Source organism: Pinus tabuliformis, chromosome J (genome assembly GCF_031772625.1).
Source record: "Pinus tabuliformis cultivar Carrire ecotype Pingquan chromosome J, CPIR1, whole genome shotgun sequence".
NCBI classification, from domain to species: Eukaryota; Viridiplantae; Streptophyta; class Pinopsida; order Pinales; family Pinaceae; genus Pinus; species Pinus tabuliformis.
The window spans coordinates 914,100,067-914,124,200 of NC_142295.1; the positions used below are offsets into that span (position 1 = coordinate 914,100,067).

Sequence of the window (24,134 nt, forward strand, 5' to 3'; positions counted from 1 at the left end):
TCCTCGAATAGTATTTTAAATGGGGTATCATGCGTGTCAAACAGAGATACTATGACCAAGTCGTGACCCCGGGAAGTTGGCTGTCCAACTAACCCCAACCGGGCCCATAAACTCTTGGTGTTACATCTCCTCGGGTTAGGGTTTTGGTTGTTTAGGGTTTGCTCTTATTGTCCAATAATAAAAAGGCCCTCGAGCCTCATTGTAATGCAGTTCAGAGGCATGTAGCCGCCACATCTCTTCTCAAAGATAAGACACCATTGACCGAGCTAGTCTTATTTCCATTCTGTTTGTAAGCATATTTCAGTATTTGATATTAATGAAATGAAGTGTTATTTATAATGCATCTTTGTATTTATGGTTATATCTATAATTTGTTGCGTTCCTGTTTAAATCCGGATCACATTAATATTAGAGGTTACACTTTCTCTGAATAAGGTTTGAAAATGGTTTTTTCTAATTGAAGCGATGTCCTTAAAAGAAGAAACCTTAGAGCCATCCGCCCCATCTATTTCCCAAATTCTATTGAATTTTTTCTAGAAAACTACATATTTATAAATTAATTTCTTATTATTATCACCTTCAAAAATCCAAATAGCTTGACTCTTGAGCCTCCACTTTGTTTCCTCTAATTCCAACAAAACCCTCTGTTGTAGCGGCTACAATCACCCTCCAAAATTTTGCCTATGCTGTGATTTTGGAGCCTTCCTTCTTATCCATAGGAGCTCGTCTTGCACCGATCCAGGTATTCATGCTTCAACTGAGACTTATCTTTTCATTTGTACATTTTTTGTTTTGTTTTCTTCACACTTAGATGATATTTCTACTCACAAGCTGACCTCCTGAATTGGTCACTCAACAATTCTGGTCTTGCCTCCAGAAACAATGCAATCCTTGAAGGCAATCATCCTTGATGATTGGATTTATGCAGTTTAGACTGATAGTTAGCCTTAAGCTTAGAAACTGCGCAGTCATGGAAAGAATCTCAACACTAATCCCAGAAACTACGCAATCCATCACTGAGGTCAGAAACTACCATTGCATTGAGCCAAAAAGTTGCCCAGTTCCTCGAAAATGCACAATCTTTCCCGACTGTGTGCATGGCAAGTTTCCCTAGATAAAGCAAAAAAACAAAAAGATAAAAAAGCAAAAAGCATCCATAAAAACAAGGAACTATTTTTACTATCTCGAAGGAGACACTTTCGCTATTTTTAGAAACTTCCTCCAATTGTCGCTTTTTCCTTGATTTTAGGCATGCGTGTCATAAACCCTAATTCACTCAAATCTATTTAATTAATGGCTATAAAGGTCATTTTCACATTCGATCTTGGATTTATAACATTCCCGAGGAGATCAAGGAACCTTCGGTGCAGTTGTCATCACTTTTCCGAGTGAGTATAAATTTTGTTGTCTTTTGCTGCTTTTTTGTCGTTTTTCTTGTGTGAGTGCTCTTTTAATTATTTCTCTTCATAGTTGCTAGCGTTTCAACTTGCAGAAGTAATGTTTTAAGTTTTAATTTTCCTTTCACAAGTGTCGCATTGGTTTCCCTATTTTTACACCGATGGTCTCTGTTGCGGCGACTCTCCCCACATACTTGATTTTCCTTATGTTTGATTAGTTTCTGCACTTAATCTACTTTGATTTATTCATACTTAGTCATTTTTGCACTCAACCGCACATTATCACTCACTTCTCTTGTTTTTCACACTTCCGTCGGGCAAATGTGTACTTTCCTTGGCCAGATATTACCTTGCCCAGCTGGGCACTGCAAAATCCTAAGGTTCAAGCCACAAGCTTAGCCTTTGGAACTAAACAATGGATAGTACAAGCTGGATCCACTTGTGCACTACGCAACTCTAGGGTTAACCTGTCACCTTGGCCACTAAGACTGTGCAACAATCTCTTCGAGTATCTGTCTAGGCTGGGAATGCGCCAAGCCTCAAGATTCATCCTTGGATGCTGGGAATGTGCATTGCACTGTTCCCACATGCAGGCAGTCCCTCTTTCCAATGAAAATTGCGCAATCCTTCAGATCAGATGCCCAATTTGCTGCTTGATCATGCCTTGTAAGTAGATTTTCTAAATACTGATATTTTCTTGTCATGAGTGTCTTTTCTGTCCCATAAGTACCACCGTTGTTGATCACTTCTATCCAACAATCACTATTACCATGGAAGAAAAGGGAGTTACTTCAAAAGAGACCACTAAAAGCAGTACTGGGGAAGTAGTTGAGAAAACACCAGTAAACTTGCCAGTGTATGCAAACACTCAACTGTTTATTGAAAAGGGGTCAACACTAAAATGGAAACAACTTAATGAATCTTATTTAGCAAAGAGCCTTGAGTTAGATCTAGAGGATTGACAAGTGTATCTCAGTATTCGACAGTCAAGACTACATAATGTTGCATGTAGATATCCAACCTTCCCATGTGCAGATTTCATCAGCTGGATTTCCTCGCACATTGATGAGAAGACTATGACATTGAGCAGTGCTAGTGGACAAAATCTTGCCACCTCTGGGGAAAAAAAATTATCAGCACATGTATCACTTGCCTGAGCTAGTGAAGCTCACAGAATCATATTTCTATGCCACCCACAGCTATGTGAACACAAGAGACATTGTCAAAGGCTGTATGAAAGATCCATAGAAGTTTAGACATACACCCACCCATGTATACTAGAGAAAGTACCTCAAGAAGGCCCAAGACTTCTTGGTTATCTTAGCTTGCAGGATGCATGGTCAGTAGAGCACAAAAACCTTTCCTGAAGGGTGGGAAGTATTATTGGATCAGGTTGTGAACGAGGGGAAGCCATTAAACTGGTTAGATCTGTTGGCTCGACAATTAAGAACCCATGTAGCATAGACTTGGAGTCCTCCCTATGGTGAGAAATCAAGTTTCTATATCTATGCATATTTACTGGATGCAATTTGTGCACAACAACAGTTCCCTGACACGAAATCGACATTGACACCACGATAATCTGCCATGCATATCTATTGCAAGTTTCTTTCTGATTGCATTCATCAAGGAGAAATGGAACAACTAACTGACCACTTCATCATCCCGCTTTACAAGTTTATCTTTGAAGAGATCCACCTTGCATGTCACAAGGAGCAATGGAGGCAATACCATACAACGCAGATTGGTATGCCTCACCTAGTGGAACCTTCCTTAGAGTGTTTGGCGGAGAGAAGCCTCCACATGTTTTACCAAGGTATGCCACTGACAAGCTTGTCATGCAAGAATTGTCATATCATCTCGCCACAAGGTTGTCATCAACTTTTCACAGGAAGAAGAGAACACCATGGCCGACTCTTCCTTTGCAAATTGGATTATATAAGATAAATAACTTGAAAGTCACAAATGTCGAGGGAAAGGAAAAATTCAGGTTTTCATTCGATAATCAGGGCTTTAATCCATATTATCCCCGTGGTATTTGTAAAGACCAATGTGCGAGAGTTTACTTTCTCTGGATTGGCGGGCATTCCATTGGTGAGATGAGGATCCATGGATGAATTTATACAATTCCTCCAGATTCTATGAGCCGATCAATTTAGCATGGAATTCACAAGCTGCTCCACACATGGCAAAAATTTCAAAAGAAACAATGACAAAAGACAAAATTCCCATGCAGCACAAAGGAAAGAGGAGGATTGCTGACATTACAGAGGGAGAACAAAGCTGCAAGATGAAATCATATCATATTCTTATGAAAGAAACTTTAGCAACAAAAATAAAGAGGAAGCAAAGGATACATAGAGCAGAGTGGAGGAAGAGATAAAAATAGAGGTTGCAGGAAGCATAACTGAAGTTGTAGGAGGTAGAGCATAAATTGAAGGAAGAACAAGAGTTGAGGAGGAGGGAATAAGAAGAGAAGCAGAAGTAGGAGTAAGAAGAAAGGAAAGGTGAAATAACAGAAGAAACAACACCGATATAGGTTGAAGAGCAGGAACAAAACCAACCAGCAGTTGAGGGGGAGACAGCGAACATATGCAGAACCAAGAGCTTGCTCAATTGATCAAAGATTTGATTGAAGTTGTGGACATGGAGTTGGAACTGGATGAAGATATTGATCTAATGCTTAGTGCACTACATGTCATCATTTAGTCTCCACCACCTCCAACTACAGAGTTAGCCCCAAGCGAGGAAGGAGACATACTTCCCCTTGATTATGATCTAGTAATGCATGTGTAAAATCTTTCATATAATGAACTTCAGGAGAGAATTGTAAAATCTTGAATAAATAATTTTCCGGATGATCATCCATCACCTGCATTCATTAGAGAAAGGGTGATAGTGGCAGACACCAACAAGAATTCAAATTCCATTGCCGAAGTCAACTTGGCCATTGCAGGTGAAACAAGATCAAACACTCAGTATTTGACGACCAAGAATAAGAAATTGCAACAAGACTTACAGGCTACCCAACAAGAGATAGAACAACTCCATGTAGCAGTGCAGAACGAAATATATCCACAGTTTTACTTGGATGAAATGAGAGCAACAATACTTGGTGAAGTATTGACACTTGGAGAGACCATGCAGGACCTCTATGAGAATCTCATAACTATACGTAAGGCAATTGTTCACTTGCATGGTTTGCAGCAATAGAGCAAAGAATTTGTCAAAAGGAAAGTACAAGGTGGCATTGTCGTCGTGCATGAATGGACAATAAAATACAAAGGGGCACCAATTACTTTGGTAAAGAAGATTAAGTCGCAGGCAGAGTTGAAGAAATCAAGAATTTGAATGTTGATTCAGAAAAACAAGTAGCTCGCCTCATTTATGGGAAGTATTCAGGTCTCATATGTATAATTATACAACAATTTGGATTTCATGGTGAAAACTCACATGATCCCATTATTTGTATTGCTCACTGAAGCCAAACTCAGACACAAGGTCAGGAAGGAGATCGAAGAGTACTTGAAGCAGCCGTGACAGATTTCCACAAAGGAGGATTTGGAGATGAGCAGACCGAACATGGATAATTACATCGGTGGTCCTGTCCAGATTAGAAAAATGTTTCTCTTTATCGGGAGGGATGTTAAAATTGGCTCCAGTCATTGTAACTGGATTCCATGGAGGCTAGAATCTACTTCCAGCCAAACACCATCATGCAGTTTGGGGATGTCATCACATAATATTGAGCTTAGCACCAATATGTCACTGAGAAGCATCAAGTGGAAGTTGTTGAGATAGAGTTTTACCAAACTCAAGCATCATAATGTTATGTATTGTTAGGCTGTCAAGTTGTCTCTACCCTATTTTGTCTTATATGGGTTCAAGTGTAAAATGTATTATTATTGTAGTTATGTTGTAAGTGAAATTCTAAGTGTCAATTTTGGAATATGAAAAGTCATCATGTAATGCAATGAGTCATTTTGTAAAGAAGTTGAAGATTTAGAGAGTAGTCCAAAGGGTCACAAAGTGGAGTTGAAGATTCACCCCCTCATGTTATAAATAGAACCTCATAACTCATGTAAAGGGATTTTGGGAGCCAAGCTTTTGGCTAGGATTAGGCTTAGAAGGATCTTGTGAGTATTATGAAGAGCCTTGGATTCTCCGTAGCGTAGAGTGAGTATACTTCTTTGGAGGAGCATGTGTTCTTGACTTTAATGTTCCACTATTGGGGCTAGTGGTCCGTCAATGGTGTATGTATGAATGGAACTTTCACTTATAATAATAAAATCAGAGCCATCACACTTTCATGCATATGTTGTGAATATAGTAGGACTATTCTTGTTGTATTTGTAATGTATGTTATTTAACTTATGCTGACGCTTATGAACTATTTAGTTTTCATTTGTATGAATTGTGTTGAATGCGTGTTGTTGTGTTAATTCATCACTTTCACTTGTGGACTATTCCGCATCTTAGCTTGTGATGTCGTTATGCTCATGTGTTTCTTTCAAGATGCATACTATTACATGCTTCCAAGGGGTGCATTTCATTTTCCCTTCGTGTGTTGGAACCTTCATGCATCGCGCTTGGTTTTCCACAGGGTCACACACTTGCTCTCACCCAAAGTTCCATACTTCACTCTGCGCATTTTCGCAGTCAAGGCATAAAATTACCATCCACTGCAGTGACTCCTACTCCAAACAGTGTGAGGTCTAGTTGGGACTTCACATCAGGGAGATCCCCTGAATGTTGGTGGGTCCAACACCGTCAACACCCTCTTTTTAGTTTCCAAACCCTTCAATTTCTTGAAATCCTCTTCAGAGAAAACACAATTATGATTAAAAATAAGGAAATATCCACATCCTCAAATCCTTCTAATTATCTTTTTCTATCCTTATCCCATTCTATTGCGATTATTTTTATCCTTATCAAATTATTAGAGAATTGGAACATTGTACAGGAACCACTATTTCCTTGAAACTTTTTCCATTTGTTCTCAATGAAATTAATAAAGCATTCTTATTGAACACATTCACGGTTGAATTTAAAAGTACACGGTTCTTTTTATCCATTTATTCAATCTATAGAAAATTATGCATGTCATTTGAGAGTCCTCCTAAATCTTCCTGAAATTTATATCGACTAGCTTCTTCTAAACCTTTTCATGCCACTAGGAAATGATATAATTTGGTTGAGATCCCATCTCTTCTCTTGGGGTTTTGTTAGATGGGAAAAAATTTATGGGTTTTCACATTAATAAATTTAACATATTTAAAAAACCTTGAGAAATTATCAACAAGTGAGTTTGGTCCTGCATTCTCTCCGTAATATTATCTAACATTTAAAGTTCTAGAACAAATTTATCTCATTTTAAGGAGAATATAAGTTCACAATCCTAATTTTTTTGCATAATCCTTTAGAACTCCCTCAAAGAGAATACTTTCAGGAAGGAAACATAATTAAAAGCCTCAAATTTATCATTCCATCATGTTACAATTCCATTAGATAAGCCCTTTGCATCAATCAAATACAAATTACATACTTTGAAAATGTGAATAAAAATTCTACATCACTCTACCTACAACACATTGGTTATTGAAGGAAAATTACATTAGGTTTAAGCACCATAAACATATGTCGAATTACTAATCATTTGAGGAACCCCCTCTCCCTTGAACATTAAAAGGAGAGAATAATCATGGGGAAACTACCTTACAAGTTTGTTTTTTCTAACAACCCCGTTAATGTTAATTTATTTATCTTCCTTCACCTCCTTTGAAGCCTTGAATTCAACCTTATAAATGTAAACTTCTTACGAACTAGGCCTAATTTGGAATTCATCGATGCTAGGTCTCCTTTGATTTTCCTGCCTTCAGTCTCCAACATATCCTTTCTCAAAGGGAGTCAATAAGAATAAGAAATATTGGTTTAAATCTCTACCCTCTTGAGGGATCCCCTTGATCAGAAGACCCCCACTTTCATGACCTTTTAAAGGCCCACTAGACACTGATGCACTGGTAAGAGCATATGAATACCCAAAAATCCCTTCATGGTTTGAAATGGGAGTAGGAAAATTTACAGACTCATCAAACAAATAAAGAGTAGAAAGAATATGATTTTGCATATCTTCACTAATGCATGTTAGAAGAGCCTCCTTAGAGGAATCACTCTTTAATTGATCATCCATGCATGGTGAATAAGGTTGATACTTGCCCAAAACATTAGGTCCAAAAATATTTTCCTCAAAAAACTTTGGAACCACAATCTCCTTGAAAGGTAAGTGACCTTCTTTTCCTTAATCATTTGTTTCTTTGAACCATATTTTTCACCATGGCTACCATGATGTCTTCGTTGCAAAGAAATCATTCCATAATTTTCCAACCCTTTGACACCTTGAACACTTTAAAGGAACCCTCAAATAATCTTATTATTCAACCAACTCCACATCTACTCACATGATTTTGAGGTTAGTCAATAAACCATACTTAATATCCACCTCCACCAAAAGCCTAACCATTTTTTTATCCATTGTAAATGTTTTTAATTTCACTAAATGAACTAATTTAAACCAAATCAAACAAATATGTAAGTATTTTAAGCTCCTATATGTATCCATGTACTCATAATATACTTCTTCCACAAGTAAGAGTGTTGGAGTGGTTAGCACCTCTATTAGTCCTATTTGACGCCATGTGATATTATAAATGTTTTGTATTAAAACAAGCAATTAAAAAAAGAAATGATATTAGAGGAGAAGTTCGTTAACGCAATATCAAAGTAAGAATAAATAATGAATCCATGAAATAAAAACAACACCAATTCACCTTTAGGAGGTTGAAATTAAATTCTAAGGTTATAGAGGGAACATTACACTTTGGGTTTTATAAGGAAAAGTTAGTTGAAGTGATTCACCTCAAAATATCTTGTATGAAGCTCAAAGAAGACAACAAATTAAGGTGGCTCATTAAGTTTCCAATCACTTGTTCTAATATCAATTAATACATTAGTGCTAGACTCTTACAAGTACATTTTCATGGAAATGTATTCCTTGATACTTTAGGAATTATGGTTGTATTCCAACCTTAGGTTTGTAGGTTCCCCTAATCTTTTTATTTCTCTTTGATGTTATTTATGATTATTAATATAAATTTTAACATCTTTAGCCTTCACCCCCCATAAATAGTTGTAATTAATTACACTAATAGTTGTTTTTAGTTCTGACATGGATAATTAATTATGATGAGGTGGTAAGCTGGACATGATTATATTGTAAACATTATATGCTTCGACGAATAATAAAAATACCAATCGACGATTAAGGCATGAGAACCTATAGAGACAATGATATTAACTAGGGAATAGTGAGAAATGGAGAAGAGGTTCTTTGTGTCTAAGGATCCCTAGCCACCTTTATCAAATCATTTGGTTTACAAAATAAAATTGTGAGTATTACCCTCCACTCCCTTTGTTGGCTTGACAACCAATCATCAAACGTAATAGGGACAAGGACCACCTTTCGAAGTTATGAGAATGGAATGAGTATCTTGAGGAGGAATGAATGTGTAAAGTCACTCCTATATATACTTCTTTCCGAAAAAAGCACGTCCTCAGAATTGTTCCCACAAAATTGAATGGTAAACACATGGATGGAGGATTCATTCATTTGAGGGAAGAGAGACCATGTGTGGGGGTTATAGGGGAGCCAAGATGAGAGAACTTGTGCATGTACATGATTCTGAGTGATAAAGGATGGTTGTGGGTATGAATAGAGGATGCACACAAGTTGAAAAACAATATGATGTCAAATAGAGTAAGGAAGAGGACAAGCACGTGGTTAGATTCATTTTTGGTAAGAAATCTAATTAAAATACTCGAATTCACTAAAAGTGGGATACTATTTGGAACTCTATTTGGCGCATGTGAAAAACACGAGCAACAAGATTAGCTGAGGAGAACTATGTAGATTCATTTTTGGTAAGAAATCTAATTAAAATACTCGAATTCACTAAAAGTGGGATACTATTTGGAACTCTATTTGGTGCATGTGAAAAACACGAGCAACAAGATTAGCTGAGGAGAACTATGTATCAGGTAAAGGGATCACTCAAGCTTTGTGCTTGCTAGCAAAAGGACCTCTAGGAAACATGGAAGCCCTACATTCAATGAGGAATATATTTCCGTACTGAAACTCTATATTGAGAAGTTGTTAATTGCCCATAATTACCTTGTGTTTTTTATAAATTTATCCTTTTTTTTCATGGTCTAGATAAGGGTTGGATAGTTGTCTAAAGGACCAATGAAATTGAACCTACAATTGGGTGGAAAAATGAACACCCTTGGTCAATTCATTGGTAAGTTTGAACCTTAGATAAGTGTTCTTATTATGTTTACAAACTTACACTCAACCGTATTCATTTATTTTATGATTTATATTTGTTTTTGGTTTTTATATGTAGATGGTTGTTGTAAAATGTAAGAAAAGGAAGTGTGTACGTGTTTATGTATAATTTACTTACATATAGAGTTTTAACATGTCCTGGTTAATATTGTTGTGCGTAATATCTAGTATGGCATGAAAGGATAATTATGTCGGTCAAATTTGAAAACTACATTTGTTGGATTATTTTATATTTGAATCCATGACTATAAACTCATAGCATTTCCATTTTGAATGGTAGTGATGCCTTTCCTTTTATTTCTGATTTATGCAACCATGTTACTAATATTTGGTAATGGATTCAGAATGAATCTCTTAGATGATAGAAATCTCTCTCAGAGGTTAGGTTAAAACACTTAAGTAGAATAAATAATTTCAAATGTAAACATGGGGTGGTGTTAGCTTTGAGTTGTAACACAAATATTACAACTCTATTATCGAATTGATTTGGTGTATTGGTTGCATCACTGTCCCTTCATAGTAATGAAATGTTGAGGAATGAGATTATATCTTGGAGAAGGGTTGTATGTTTAGATGGTAGGGGTAACTTACTTGCCCCAATAAACTTATATAAGATACAATTTTAGCTTCATAACTCTTACTCAAGTATGATGAATGATTTTGGATTCTGCTAACGATGCAAATTATTTCATGACTAAAAATAGGATGTTGGTTATGTGGAATTTGAACTTGATTGTGATAGGAAATGTCACACCCTACCATAGAAACCCTTTTGTAGCAATATTAATTATCATACATGATTGATTAGGGTGACATGCTGAGCCAACTCGGTATTTTTTCCATCTCGATCATTTTGTGTGTGTGTGTGAGAGAGAGAGAAAGAGACAGAGAATGCTATATTGGGAAGGGATACAACCTATGTAGACCTCACGAGGAATTATAACTCCTATTTTTGGATCCACATGTTAATATAGTGAGTGCTTGGGGAAATAAACTACAATGAGTTACTGATGAGTTACAAGTAGTCATGATCACAACCTAGTCCAATTTGGATACTCTAAATTTCCCTTCTAGTTTGGTTGTAAAAGATGTGATTAAAAGGGAAATTATTCTAGGGTCCTTAGACCCTTTTCAATCATTCCATTCTTCACAAAACATAGATACTAAAACATAAATATATGTATATATGAGTACGTACATCTATTCCTATAAATTTGGGAATTTATGTCTAAAATTCTTGGGTAATTATAGCCACTTATTTTGAATACAAGGCTAACAAAGTTACCAACTTAATGAGAATTGTGACCTCAAAACTCTAGCCCCAAAATCCCCCTATTTTTGCAACACACTTTTTCAGGGGTTCAAATTCCAACAATTTTCATCCATGACATTAAAGACTAAAATCATGACAATGGAAAAATTTAAAATTTCAATAATTTTCAACCATGACATTAAATACCAAATATCATGACTACTAAAAACCATAAAATTCCAACATTTTTCAACCATGGAATTAAAACGTGTTGAGAAATCTATAGGGAAATGATTAGAGTGATTTCTCTCTTCTTGATAACTGCTTGTGATCTCTTTTTACTTTTTTCTTACGTATTAGCTTCTTTACTCATTATTATGGTTGTATATCAACAAACAACTACCAAAATAGGAATAACAAAAACATAGAGTGTAGTCTACAAGCCAGGGCCAAAACCTCTCCACTTGAGAGGAAAAATCACAAATCTCTTCTCTTCTTATACATTCTCCAATTGACGAATTCCAAGACCTCTAGAATAAGACCAATACCCTCTAAGACCAAGTCCAACCCTTCCATACGATGTGCTTCCTTTTTCTAAGTCAAACCTAATCAAATCTCTTCTAGCAACACAACTTCGACCTCCAGCTTCAAAATTTTGGCTTCTATTGCAGGTATGAAATTTTTGGCCCTCCCAACAATAGCTGTTGCCACACATGTGAGCTTATTCTAGCCTCCGAAGACTTCTTCAGACCATCACTTGGCTTTCTCCTTCTTCTGGTGCTTGAGGATGGCCTAATGTGACCTTCATTGGCCTTATTTCTCTTCCTTCTTCAAGCTTGAACCTGTAGAAGCAAAACCCTAGACCAACAAAAACCCTAGCCTTCCTTCGCACGTGTGAGAGAGAAATAGCCCATAAACAAGTCTTCTTCATCTTCTTCCTTCTTTCTCTTCCTCCTTCGCTTGAATGAGTGAGTGATGAATGTATTCCAAGGACGTCGAGTTCCCTCCTTTATATAGGCTTCTTAAGGTGGACATGGCTCCTCAAATTAGGTCGACTTCCCAACTCCCATACTGACTTGGTCTTGAATGGTATTTTGACACTTTTAATGACAAAAATATTTTTCTTTACAAGTTACAATGTGCCCGATGGGGTCTTCAACTTATGACAATGACTATTTTGACTTCTTGACCTTGGACAAATCCTAGAAGCACTCAATGGGTGCTTGACCTCTAAAATAAAATATATTGAGCATGAAACCCATGCTCCAAAAATAATGATAATGATTCTTCTTTAATTTTACATTATACAAGAATCAAAACTACATTTCATATTTATGAATACCGAACCTAGTTACACATTTTTCAACAAAACGAAATATCACAATTACAAAAAACCTTAAAATTTCAATGTTTTTTAACCATGGCATTAAAGTCCAAATATCATGACTATGAAAAACCTTAAAAAACAATACCTAAATCAGAGAGTGCTTCTACCAAGAGAATTTTTTTTCATGTCTTTTGTAATCACGATATTTGGGTTGTAATGCTATGGTTGAAAATTTTGGAATTTTAACCCTAAAATGAAAAAAGAGTGATGTTGCATCAACACTTTTAAAAATGATCATAGAAATTAGTACTAAATGATTGCAGTTTTATGGAATTTGATATCCGCCGAGGGAAAGTGCCGATTGTGATTTGTGATGGGAACTGGTGGATGTGATGTTTTATATGTTGTGTCCTATAGCGCAACAGGTCCACTGTATCGCAGAGTGCCCGATTCTTTGAGCTTGGGACTATCCGTCGATGGTTGGAAACGCCAATAGTAAAAGCTGCTGGTTTCCACGGGTAGTTAAAGAAGTTTCATGCCATGTTTGTAAGGGGTTTCGCCATAATTGTAAGATTGTTTCCATGTATCATTTTGGCCCAAGATCCTTGATCTTAATACAATGTCTCCTGCTTAACTTGGTTTGTTGTTCGGAATTGCCCAGGCTTTGAGGGATTTGTCAACATGCTTATTTAAAGGACCCTTTTGTGTCAGAAGAAGGTAGAGTGAATTGGCCGATTAATTTAGAATCTATTGTGCAACAGACCCTGACCCTGGCAGCAGGCCGGGACCTTGCCTAAGCAGCAGGGAGGTTTTGAGAAGGTGCAGAAGGCCTAATTATTCGAATTGGGTGTTCGGATAGGCGTTTTTGTATGATTTTTCACCAAGAAGTCAGTGGTACTTTCTGTTTCTAGAGCTAGGATCTCCATTTGCTAGCTATCTTCCAAATTGGAGGTATAAGGATGTTTATGTAAAAATCTGCTTGTACTTCTCTCTTTCCATTCCATTTAATGAATGAAGGCCTCCCCACTATTGAGCAGGGACCAAATATTTGTGTCTTGATCTCATGTGTGGTTATGTCTCTTTTATCTTCATTTTATATGCTTATGTTCCATGGTTTTTAAGTGCTCTGTTATATGTAATTTTGATGCATCTATAAGCAAAAACATCCTGAATCAAGTGGTATCAGAGAAGGGCTTACTTAATGCAAATTGCATGAGTACGCTAGCTAGAGATAAGCCTTAGAGGATGTGCATCTAGAAGAGGATACATGACGGATGTTGAATATCGTTGGGAAGATAAGTGATCTTCTTGCTATTAAGAATTGTGAGTGTGAATGATCGAGTGTGCAACCATGGAGAATGATAAAGAAATGCATAAGACCTTCCCGCGAATGTCCAAAATGGTGGACATGATGTATGAAGCATATGAGAAGAGAAGAGAGGAGGAGACAGAGAGATCGGAGAGCGATGCGCCATCCACATCTTCCGGTGCTTATGCATTTTATTCCTCGCCTTCCTCAAATGAGGAGATTAACCAGAGGCTTAAAGAAGAGAACGATGAATTAAGAAGGCTATTGTGAGAAGAGAAAAAGGAAAAGAAGAGGTTTCTATGCTAGCTACAAGCTAAGGACGAGGCCTTGGAAAATTTGCAGCGTGACCCTTGTGAGGTTAAAAGTAATTCTTCGACTTCATGTATATTTCCTGATGATGATTTCACCATTTTTGAAAATCATACCACATGAATCAGCTCCAAACTGTTAAAGATAATAGGGTATGAGGGGAAGGGCCTCAACATTAATGGCCAAGGCATCATAAACCCCATCAAAGTAGAGGAATTACTCCGTTAGGTAGGACTTGGGTATGTCAGGAAGGAAGTTGGGGAATGCGCCAAAACAACCAACGAACCACCAAAAATAGATGATAAGAAAACCTCATCAGTCCTTTCCAAATCGATAATGGAGGTAAAATATGTTGATTTCCCTTCAGTTTCATCTTCACATAGTATAATTTCTGTTGGAAATGTGGAGATACCAATTACAGGGACAAAGAAGGATTTGGTGTTAAAATCCAAGGCATAACTCCGCCATTAGAGGTTGAGAAAAGATCTCGATTCACAAGGTTGGGGTGAATTGAAGGATAGTGCTCAAATATGTCAGAAGCTTCCATGACATTATTGAAATTGTCGAGGAAAGAGGATGATGGGAACACATCAAATCAACCTATGGCAATATGCATTGTAGAGGAAGAGATGAGGCAAGATATTGTTCCCATGGTCATACCAGAGACCAATAAGAAAGGTATAACCAGTCTCGACATTGTAATGTTCATTTTTATTACAACCGTATTGTTAATAATGAACAAAAATCATTGCATAAAAGAACTTGCAGTTTTTGTGTATTGCATAACCATATGTTTGCTGAGTGTTGGAAAAGAATAAAAACATGAAAAAGGATGAGGCGTGAAAGACCCTCTCAACAGCAGGAAACGAAAAAGGTAAAGCAGATCTGGAGGAAGAAGGCTTATTGTAGCCATTGCAACAGAGGTGGTCATCAAAGAGCCACGTTGGAGGCTCCATCCAGAGCAGTGTCGCAAGGACAAAGCATCCGTGCCTGAACCAGGTGAAACAATTGTTCGATCAACAAATTCACCACAAGGAGGTGACCCATTCACTTTGATAAGTGAGAGATGGTTCTTCTAGGTGTGGTAGAATGTCATGGCCTTATTTTTGCAAATAATGTGTTGCATTTTAAACTGTAAAAGTGATGATGTGTTTTCCATCACTTATTTCAGCAACAATGATGTTTGGCCTTATTTTGTGTTGCATTTTAAATTGTGAAAGTGATGATGTGTTTACATCACTTGTTGAAGCAACCATAGTGTCATGGCCTTATTTTTGTAAATCATGTGTTGCAGTGATGATGTGTTTTCCATCAATTGTTGAAGCAAAAATGATGTTTGGCCTTGTATTGATTGTTGGAGTATTGTTTCCATTTTTATGTAAACTTGACCACAGAGTATGTATTGTAAACTCGTGGAAAGTATGGGATGCTTGACTCATTTTTTTGGTCATATAGCTAAACATGTAATTTGCAAGATATTGTACTATAGGTTTGTAGGGGATGCAGGTGTCAGCTCATCGCCTATGGCTCTGAAGGACAAAGGTGAAGGAGAAGGAAGTATGACCTATTAGGACACTTGCAGTGCAGACAAAATACATAGCAGTTGAAGATTATTTAATGCTTTTGGAAGACCAAAAGATTCTCTTAGTGGGGAGGATTGATCTAGGAGGATGCTGGAGGATTGATCCAGGGGGATGCTGGAGGATTGATCCAGGTGGATCTTCAAAAAATACTAGTGGCATGGTAAAAGGCTCAAAACTCAAAGGGGTAGAATCTGAATAAACTTAGCATCATATCGAAGTTCTCATCATCCTGATTCCAACGGTGTGAACAACACTCAAATCCGAGTTCATATGATGAAGTTAGAACAAGTCAAAGTTCAAGTTTGACTTGTCCAGGTGGTAGGAGGAGATGACATGGAAATTTTAAGTGAATGGGGGAGTGCCAAGTGGTAGGCTGCCATTGGGTCCCACATATCGTTTATCACAGAAAAACATAGGTTGCGAGTTAAGGAATCATCCCCCAGCATTGCCGATTTGCGATTGCGATATCGCATATCGCGGATTGGCGGTGGACACGTGTTTTAAGAATCGGTCCCCATAGAGCCAGTTGCGATTCGATAAAATCACAATCGTAGATCACAGCGGGAGCATGGAGTATCACCTCGATCGCCGCCGATTGCAATTTCTGATGGGGGACTTTTGGACTCGATATTTTTATACACTATATTTTATAACCTCGACGGGTCCACTACTATCATAGTTGTATGGACTTTTATATCTATTGAGGGAAAGTGCAGATTTCGATTTGATATGGGAATTTCCAGATGCGATGTTTTATATGTTGTGTCCTATAGCCCGATAGGTCAGCTGTATCGCAGTGTGCCTAATTATTTGGGCTTGGGACTATCCGCCGATGGTTGGAAACACCGATAGTAAAATCCGCTGGTTCCACGCGCAGTAAAGAAGTTTCATGCCATGTTTGTAAGGGTTTTTGCCATAATTGTAAGATTGTTTCCATGTATCATTCTGGCTTGAGATCCTTGATCTTAAGACAACCCCGCCTACTTAACTTGGTCTGTTGTTTAGAACTGCCCGAGGTTTGAGGGATTTTCTACCATGCTTATTTAAAGGACCCTAATATGTTGGAAGAAGGTAGAGAGGACTGGACGACTAATTCAAAATCTATTGTGCAGTAGACCCTGACCCTGGCAGTAGGCTGGGACCACGTCTGAGTAACAGGGAGGTTTTGAGAAGGTGCAGAAGGCCCGATTATCTGAATTGGGTGTTCGAATAGGCGTTTTTGCATGATTTTTTTCCAGGAAGTCAGTGGTATTGTTTGTTTCTAGAGCTGGGTACTCCATTTTCCAGCTATATTCCAGATTGGAGGTATAATGATTTTTATGTAAAAATCTGCTTGTACTTCTCTCTTTCCATGCCATTTAATGAATGAAGGCCTCCTCACTATTGAGCAGGAACCAGAGATGTAGTCCAAATTCGATGAACTCCGTAATAAAATCTCTGTGTCTTGATCTCATGTGTGATCATGTCTCTTTTATCTTCATTTTATATGTTTATGTTCCGTGGTTTTTAAGTGCTCTGTTATATGTAATTCTGATGCATCTATAAGAAAAAAATCCTGGATCAGTTAGAGTCACATGTATAGCTCGAATCTAATATGTAGAGGTCAAAACTACTCTGCCCTAAACTTTTGTTCAATTACAACTCACTTTTACCAGCAGGCCTTTAATGATGCTGTTATGATGCTCTAATCCTAAGAAAAGCATTGAATATATGCCATTTTTCTATAGGTTCTGGATAGTCGATGAAGAATGGTTGGGGAACTCTCCCTTGTAAAACACTTTCAGTGTAAAAATAGAATAAACTCTACCATTTTAAAAAAAACTTTAAATATTTATTATTTTCTATAATAAGATGAATTAATAAAATACAATACATTAAATGAAATTGATCATAAAGCATAAAATGGAACTGTAGATGAAAATTGTGACCCACTTCACAAAGAGAAATTTTATGTAATTTTAAATGAGTTCTAACATAAAGAAAATGAATTTGTTATTTTTTAAAAAGTTTAATATTATTTTAATTAATTATAAAACTATTGTTATTTTAGATTTTATTTACAGTTTACATAAAACTTCATAATATAGTGATAGCCAATTGAGCTATCTAGTGGTGTATATTAATAATAATTAAAAAACAAAAAATGTTTTTTTTTTTTTTTTTTTTTAATTTATTTATTTATTTATTTTACAGAAACGGTTATGGGATTTCATTGACAATCTGGAAAAAAGTCATAATTTCGGTTACAAAAGGTGAAACTGGTTTCTTGGCATCTCTCCCACCAGCTGAACATGGCACATATGCTTATGGATCGCCTCTTTTTACAATTTTTCACATGAACTCTTGTTGCTGATTTCCCAAGCTTATGAATGCATACAAACTGATTTAGCAAAAGACAAAAAAACATAGAAAATTTAGGGGATTGGTTCCCAAGAGATTTCATTATCTCTGAGAATAGTTCCAGCATCTAGCTGGGCTGCCTTATTTTCCTCTACATCTGCTTCTTTGTTGTTGTTTCTCAGGATATGAAAGAATTCTAGTTTTAGGAGCTTTGTCATGCCTTTAATTCTTGTAATTGTCCTTGCAAGTCGAAGATCTGCTAAATTTGTGTTGGTCACCATTACATTGATGATGACTCGGGAATCGCCAAAAACAATTGCTTCTGTGTGCCCCAGTTATTTAAGCATTTTGATTCCTTGAAATAGAGCCATGACTTCAGCTTGTATGCTTGAGGAGTGGCCCAGTCCCAATGCAAACCTATGTATAGATGCTTCTTTTGAATTTATAATTAGTCCTCATGCTCCAGCCATTCCTGGATTTCCCTTGGCTGCCCCGTCAAAGAAAAGGGAGGGGAGTGTTTGCTTGGATAGCTAAGATTGAAATTCTTCTTCGTTTTTCCTGATTTGCCAATATTTGAGACATATAGGTGGGATTTTCGATTTTTGGAAATTGAGGTTGAGGGCTGCTCCAAACTCAATATCCTGCTGGCTTAGATTTGTGTCATCGCTTTTGTCTCTTAGCCACTCATTTAACTGACCTTTTACTATACTTGCTACTAGTTTGTAGTGCTGTTCCTTATCTCTGAAGATCCTTCTGTTCCTCTCCAACTAGATTTTCCAGCTGATGAATTTGGGTATAGCGGTCCATGCTGCTTTGACTATCTTGTTTTTTGGACTTGGGCCTGGATACCTGGCCAGCCACCTAGCAAAAAAATCCAAGACAGAGTGGGGGAGGGTGGGCATAAATTTTGATGATCCAATGAGTTCATGCCAGATCAGACCTGTGAAATTGCACTCCAGTGACATGTGAAGAGCACATTCCGGATTTTCTTTGCATAGTGTGCATCTTGATGGCGCAAGAAATCCCCTTTTCTGAAGTCTATCACCTGTTAGGATTTTTTGGTGGCATAACAGCTAGCAGGAAAAATCGATCTTTGGAATGGTAGGGAAATTCCAGATACCAGTCTAGGGCGCCGGATTAGGAGGCACGTGAGGTCTCTCCATGATTTTGGTGTAGCCCTGTGCCACCGAATACCCAAGCTGCTTCGGTCCCCAACCTCTCGAGTCTTTTCTTCTTGAGTGCAGTGGAGCCACCCCATGTAGCATCTTCAACATCGCATAATAATTTGACTGCCACGCAGATGGCACTTTGATCGTTTTCCAGCCAGACCAGCTGTCTCCATGCCATTTCGATATGTCCCAGAGTATTTTTAAATTGGCTTCATCCATCCATACCTTTAGCTCATTCCTAAGATTCGAGCTCACTAGTGGAGGCCTGTTCATTATGCTGTCAACCCATATCCTGATGTGTTTGCCATTTCCTGGTATCCAGTATGCATTGTCTCTTATTAGTGGGCCAATTTTAATAATTAGAGTACTGAGGGGGGATTTGATTTGGTCTTTGGGCTGCTCCAGGCACCAAAGTCTTTGACCTCTGAAATATTTCCTCCACAGCACTAGTTGAACCCATCCTGGCTTTGGAGCTATGATATTCCATATCAGTTTGGCTCCCATTGCTAGATTCTGTGTGCTTAGATTTTTATAGTTTAATCCTCCCTCCTGTAGCGATCTGGAGACTATTTCCCAATAAACAGAGAAGTTCTCTTCTCATTTTGTTTGCCTCCTTTCCAGAGAAATTTCCTGATTAGCTCCTCCATCCTCTTAATGATTCCTACCAGCGCCAAAAGAACAGAGAATTGAAATAGCGACAGGTTTCTTAGTACAGATTTGATGAGCACTGATTTTCCAGCAATGTTGAGCCAGGAGGATCCCCAGGCTTGCATTTTTGCTTTGAATTTTTCTATCTGGGGATGCCAATCCTTGCTCATATCCCTCTTATGAAAAATGGGTAGCCCAAGGTATTTAAAGGAGGTCCAAGATGTTGAAGTTGCAAAGCCTAGACATCTGGCTATGGAACTTGCAACAACAGCTGAGATATTCCAATAGTAAATATGACACTTACCCCTGTTTAGTTCACTGCCCGATGCTTGACAGTAATCTTCCAGCACTTCTTTGAATTTGCTTGCAGACATTTGAGTTGCAGCCCCTAGTAACATGGTATCATCTGCGAAGAGGGCGCGGTTGATTCTCTTAACCCCTCTTGCTATGCACATGCCAACTATATCTTGGTCTTGTTGCTTCTTGTTTAAATAGAAAATGGGGACAGAGGTTTGCAGCACAAAGAGGAGGGGTGAGAGGGGGCACCCCTGCCTCAGCCCTCTAGATGCTTTGAAGAAGTCAGTAGCTGCCATTCACTAAGGGTACAATCCAGGGTTCAGAAATACAAGCTCTGATCCACTTGATAAAATTTTGGCCAAAGCCAGGTTTGTGCAAAACATCAAACATAAATTTATGTCTTACATGATCGAATGCATTAGCTAGATCGAGTTTAATGATCATACCTTTTTCTTTTCGACGAAGACTGGAATGAATCTCCTCTTGGACCAAGATGAAATTATCTACTAGTTGCCTGCCATGTATAAATCCACCTTGATTCTCCGGGATGATTTTGGGGAGGATTTTCTTTAATCTGTTTGCTATGACCTTGGTAATCAGTTTATATCCAATATTACATAAGGATATAGGACAGAATGTATTAAATGAGTTAGCACCTTTTTCTTTAGGGATGAGGGCGAGGAATGCTGAGTTTGTGCAGCCCCCGATTTTCTGACACTCTTGGGACTTCTGAATCATTTTAAAGAGCTCCTTCTCAACTATCTGCCAACATGTCTGGAGGAATCTGGGCGTGAAACCATCTAGACCCGGGGCTTTGTCGGGTTGCATTGCAAAGAGGGCTTCCCTAACTTCGTTTTTGGTGATTTTGCCTTCTAGAGCCTGGTTTATTGTAGCAGTGATGAGGTTGGGGACAACATCTAGCAAATTTTCGTTTTGGCTAGTCTCCACGCCTTCGCTATACATCTTCTCAAAGTGATCTGAAGCTGCCCTCTTAATGTTGGCAAATTCTTTTAAAGTGCAGTTATCTTTTTTAATTTCTGATATAGAATTGCGGCATTTCCTGGCTAGAGCCTGCTGGTGGAAAAAGGAAGAATTTCGGTCACTAGCTTTGAGCCATAGACTCCTTGACTTGAGCCTCCAGAATTCTTCTTCTGCCAGACAAGCCTTATGGAATTTTTGTTGTAGCTAAATTCCTTGTCCAACTCTTCTTTAGTGATTTCAGCGACTTCTAGGTGGAGGTGCTGTTTTTCCAGCTCACTTTGAGTCTTTTTCCTTTCCACAGCGGGATTGGGCAAGGTCTTAACCCAGCCTTTCAGCATTGCTTTTACTTTGTGAAGTTTTTCCTCCCAAACAAAGAAAGTAGAGCCCTTAACTGGCTCTTTCCAGCAATCTCTGATATTTTGCATGAAGTCTGTCTCTTTAGTCCATACAGAGTTAAATCTGAAAGGGTTGGGCCCCAGATCCTTAGCAGTCAACAATTCTAGGCTGATGGGCTTATGATCTGAAACACTACTATGGAGAATACACATTCTAGTCTCTAAACCGAGAAGCAGGAAAGAACTTTGAACAAAAAATCTATCAAGTCTTGCCGCTATATGCCCTGGTCCAACTCTCTTATTTGACCATGTGAACGTGCCTATGAGCGGCTTTATATCTAGCAGATCCTAGTCTTGCATGAGGTCTTCTGCCCATTCTCTTGTCAGATCTTTGACTATGCTCCCCCCTCTCTTTTTTGTTGTGAGGAGGGTGAGATTTAGATCTCCGGCTATGATTATGTTTTCCAGATTTTCTAGATCTGCCAGACTTTTGATGGAGTCCCAACCATTTTTTTCTCACCTGCATTGTTAGGAGCATACACATTGAACAGACAAATAATCTCCTTTGATTCTAAATGCTGCATTTTTAAAAAAATCCAATGGGTATTCAGGGACTCAGAGATTAATGAAAACTTATTTGTATTCCAGAGCGATCCAAGTCCTCCCGATGCTCCACGGGAAAAGACTGCATGCGCTCCACTTTTATTCCAAATTTTTTTGCTTGCTTGGAGGAAAGCTGTGTCCTCCAATTTGGTCTCCTGGATGAGGAGGATATCCGGGGCTTCCAATCTTATTAAACTATGCATTGCTTCTTCCTTCGCTGTGGTGCCCATTCCCCTACAATTCCAGGAGACTATCTTCATCATTTATTTTTGCCTTGATGAGCTCCCTTAGAGCCCTGGGATTGGATCCTCGTCATCTTCAGGGTTTTTGCTAGGAGCTTCTCTAATGTTGGCTGCCTGCCCTGGAGCTTGTCCTTGTAGGTTTCTTGTTCTCTTTTTTCCTTTGTAGACTTGCGTCCTCCTGTAGATCTTCTAGGAGAGGACTAGGATTCACCGATTTCCCCTTTTTCCTCTGATTCCTCGGACTCTTGGGTTTCCTCCTCTTCTTCTAATATATTCCCTTTTGATTTCTCTGGAATACTTTTGCTGGAGGGGGAGGCTTTAGAGGGGGAGGCCTCCTTTGGGATTTTTGTCTCATGGGTGTTCATGATTTCAGATCCAAGGATTTCGAATTTATTCCCTTGGCTTTCCATGGAGGGTTTCTAAGTAGGACCCGCTTGAGGGGTTTTGGCATTTCCGCTTGCATTCTTCTTGTGAAATTTTTTTGGGCGCTTTGCCTGGTTCCATCCTTCTTCCTTCCCTTTGTCTTCAACCCCTTTGGACGGGTAGTCTCTAGCAAAGTGTCCGTAGACGTGGCACTTCCGGCATTTGAACGGTAGTTGCTCATAATCCAGCTTCTGCATATGGGTCCAGGGACCTACAACTATTTTTATGGCTTCCGGTAGTCCAACCTTCAGATCTAATTCCACACAGATTCTAGCACAATCATACTGGTCCTTGCTGTTGGCCTTGTCTATAAATTTTCCAAGGGTATTTCCTATGTGCTTCAAAGAATCCCAGTTCCAGTAGTGAACTGGGAGGTTGGGGAGTCTCACCCACACTGGGACCGCTGTAGGCACATCCACTGCCGGATCGAAGTCTGGCGTCCATTTATTTAAGTACAGCCCTTAAGGGCCCATGAAGTAGGGGCCATTCCTGAAAATGAGATCTTTGTCCTCTTTTGCAGTGAACTCAAACAAAAAATATCCTCTCCCGAGGAAGTAAGAGGTTACCTTGTTTTTTATCAAAGGTGCCCAGTTCCTGGTGACCCAGTTCTCGGTTGATTTCGGGGAAGACCAAAGTCCTGTAAACTGACCAACCAGAGCCCGATCTACCAGCGACAAAGATACTTGAATCGGTCCTTCTAGCGGAAGGGCGATCTCAGGGATATCTTCGAGCTTTTTCACAATTTTTGCTGCTTCCATGCATTTCTTCTTGGGCAAAGTGGCCAGCAGGGTTTTGAAGGCCTCAACAGCGGAAGATGAAGGAGAAGAGGGAGTCGACTCCTCCATGGAAAGCCAACAGATCCAGCCAGGGCGGCCGCAGTCTGCAGCAGATCCCTCAGCGGATTCCCCCGCAGGCTCAGAACGCGGAAAGTGCAGGCACGCTCGCAGGATCAGATCGTGCGAAATGCGGATCTCGCAGGATGCAGAGCCGAGGAAAGAAAGTTTTAAGCTTTAACAAAAAATGTTAGTTTTACTAATTATAACGATTATTATTAAATTAGATTTTATTTTATTTTTTATATTAATTATAAACAATATTTTTTTTATTTTTTTTTTGAATAAAGACTAATTCTATTAAGAAAAGAAGAGTATAGTACAATCAAGCTTGCAAGCAAGCGAAGCAAAAAGCAAGGGAGCCAAAGAGGAAAGGCTCCACCTTGCTCCTTGACGAAAAACCAGGAGAGGGCTAGAGCGAGCTCGGAATAACAAAAAGCAGGAACTAAGCAGAGAGAACTACCCTGAGGGGGCAGTTACTATTACACGACTTTTTTTTCCTTTTTTCTTGCTTACTTTGACCCATCCAGTGGAGCTTGGCTGAGCCGAAACAAGTTGAAGACTATTCTGCCCTGGCGGCGGAATATCCTTATCAGAGTCTGAGGACGAAGTAAAATGAGAACGTTTCTGAGATATCTGAGAGACGGAGGGGTTTGCCGGATCGTCCAAGGGAGTTTCCAGCGGA

The 24,134-nt window shown here is 38.6% G+C and overlaps 1 protein-coding gene across 1 annotated transcript in view; it reads right to left on the reverse strand.

The window, feature by feature from the left end:
• The window catches only part of LOC149229719 (uncharacterized), a 43,259-nt gene extending 21,698 nt beyond the window's left edge, over positions 1-21,561 (reverse strand). The window contains exons 1-2 of the mRNA XM_089381113.1: positions 21,291-21,561; positions 20,479-21,183 (exon numbers count right to left, since the gene is read on the reverse strand). Coding sequence (XP_089237239.1) covers positions 20,479-21,183; positions 21,291-21,561 — 976 coding nt within the window. The remainder of the gene's footprint in view (positions 1-20,478; positions 21,184-21,290) is intronic.
• Positions 21,562-24,134: the final 2,573 nt, after the last annotated feature.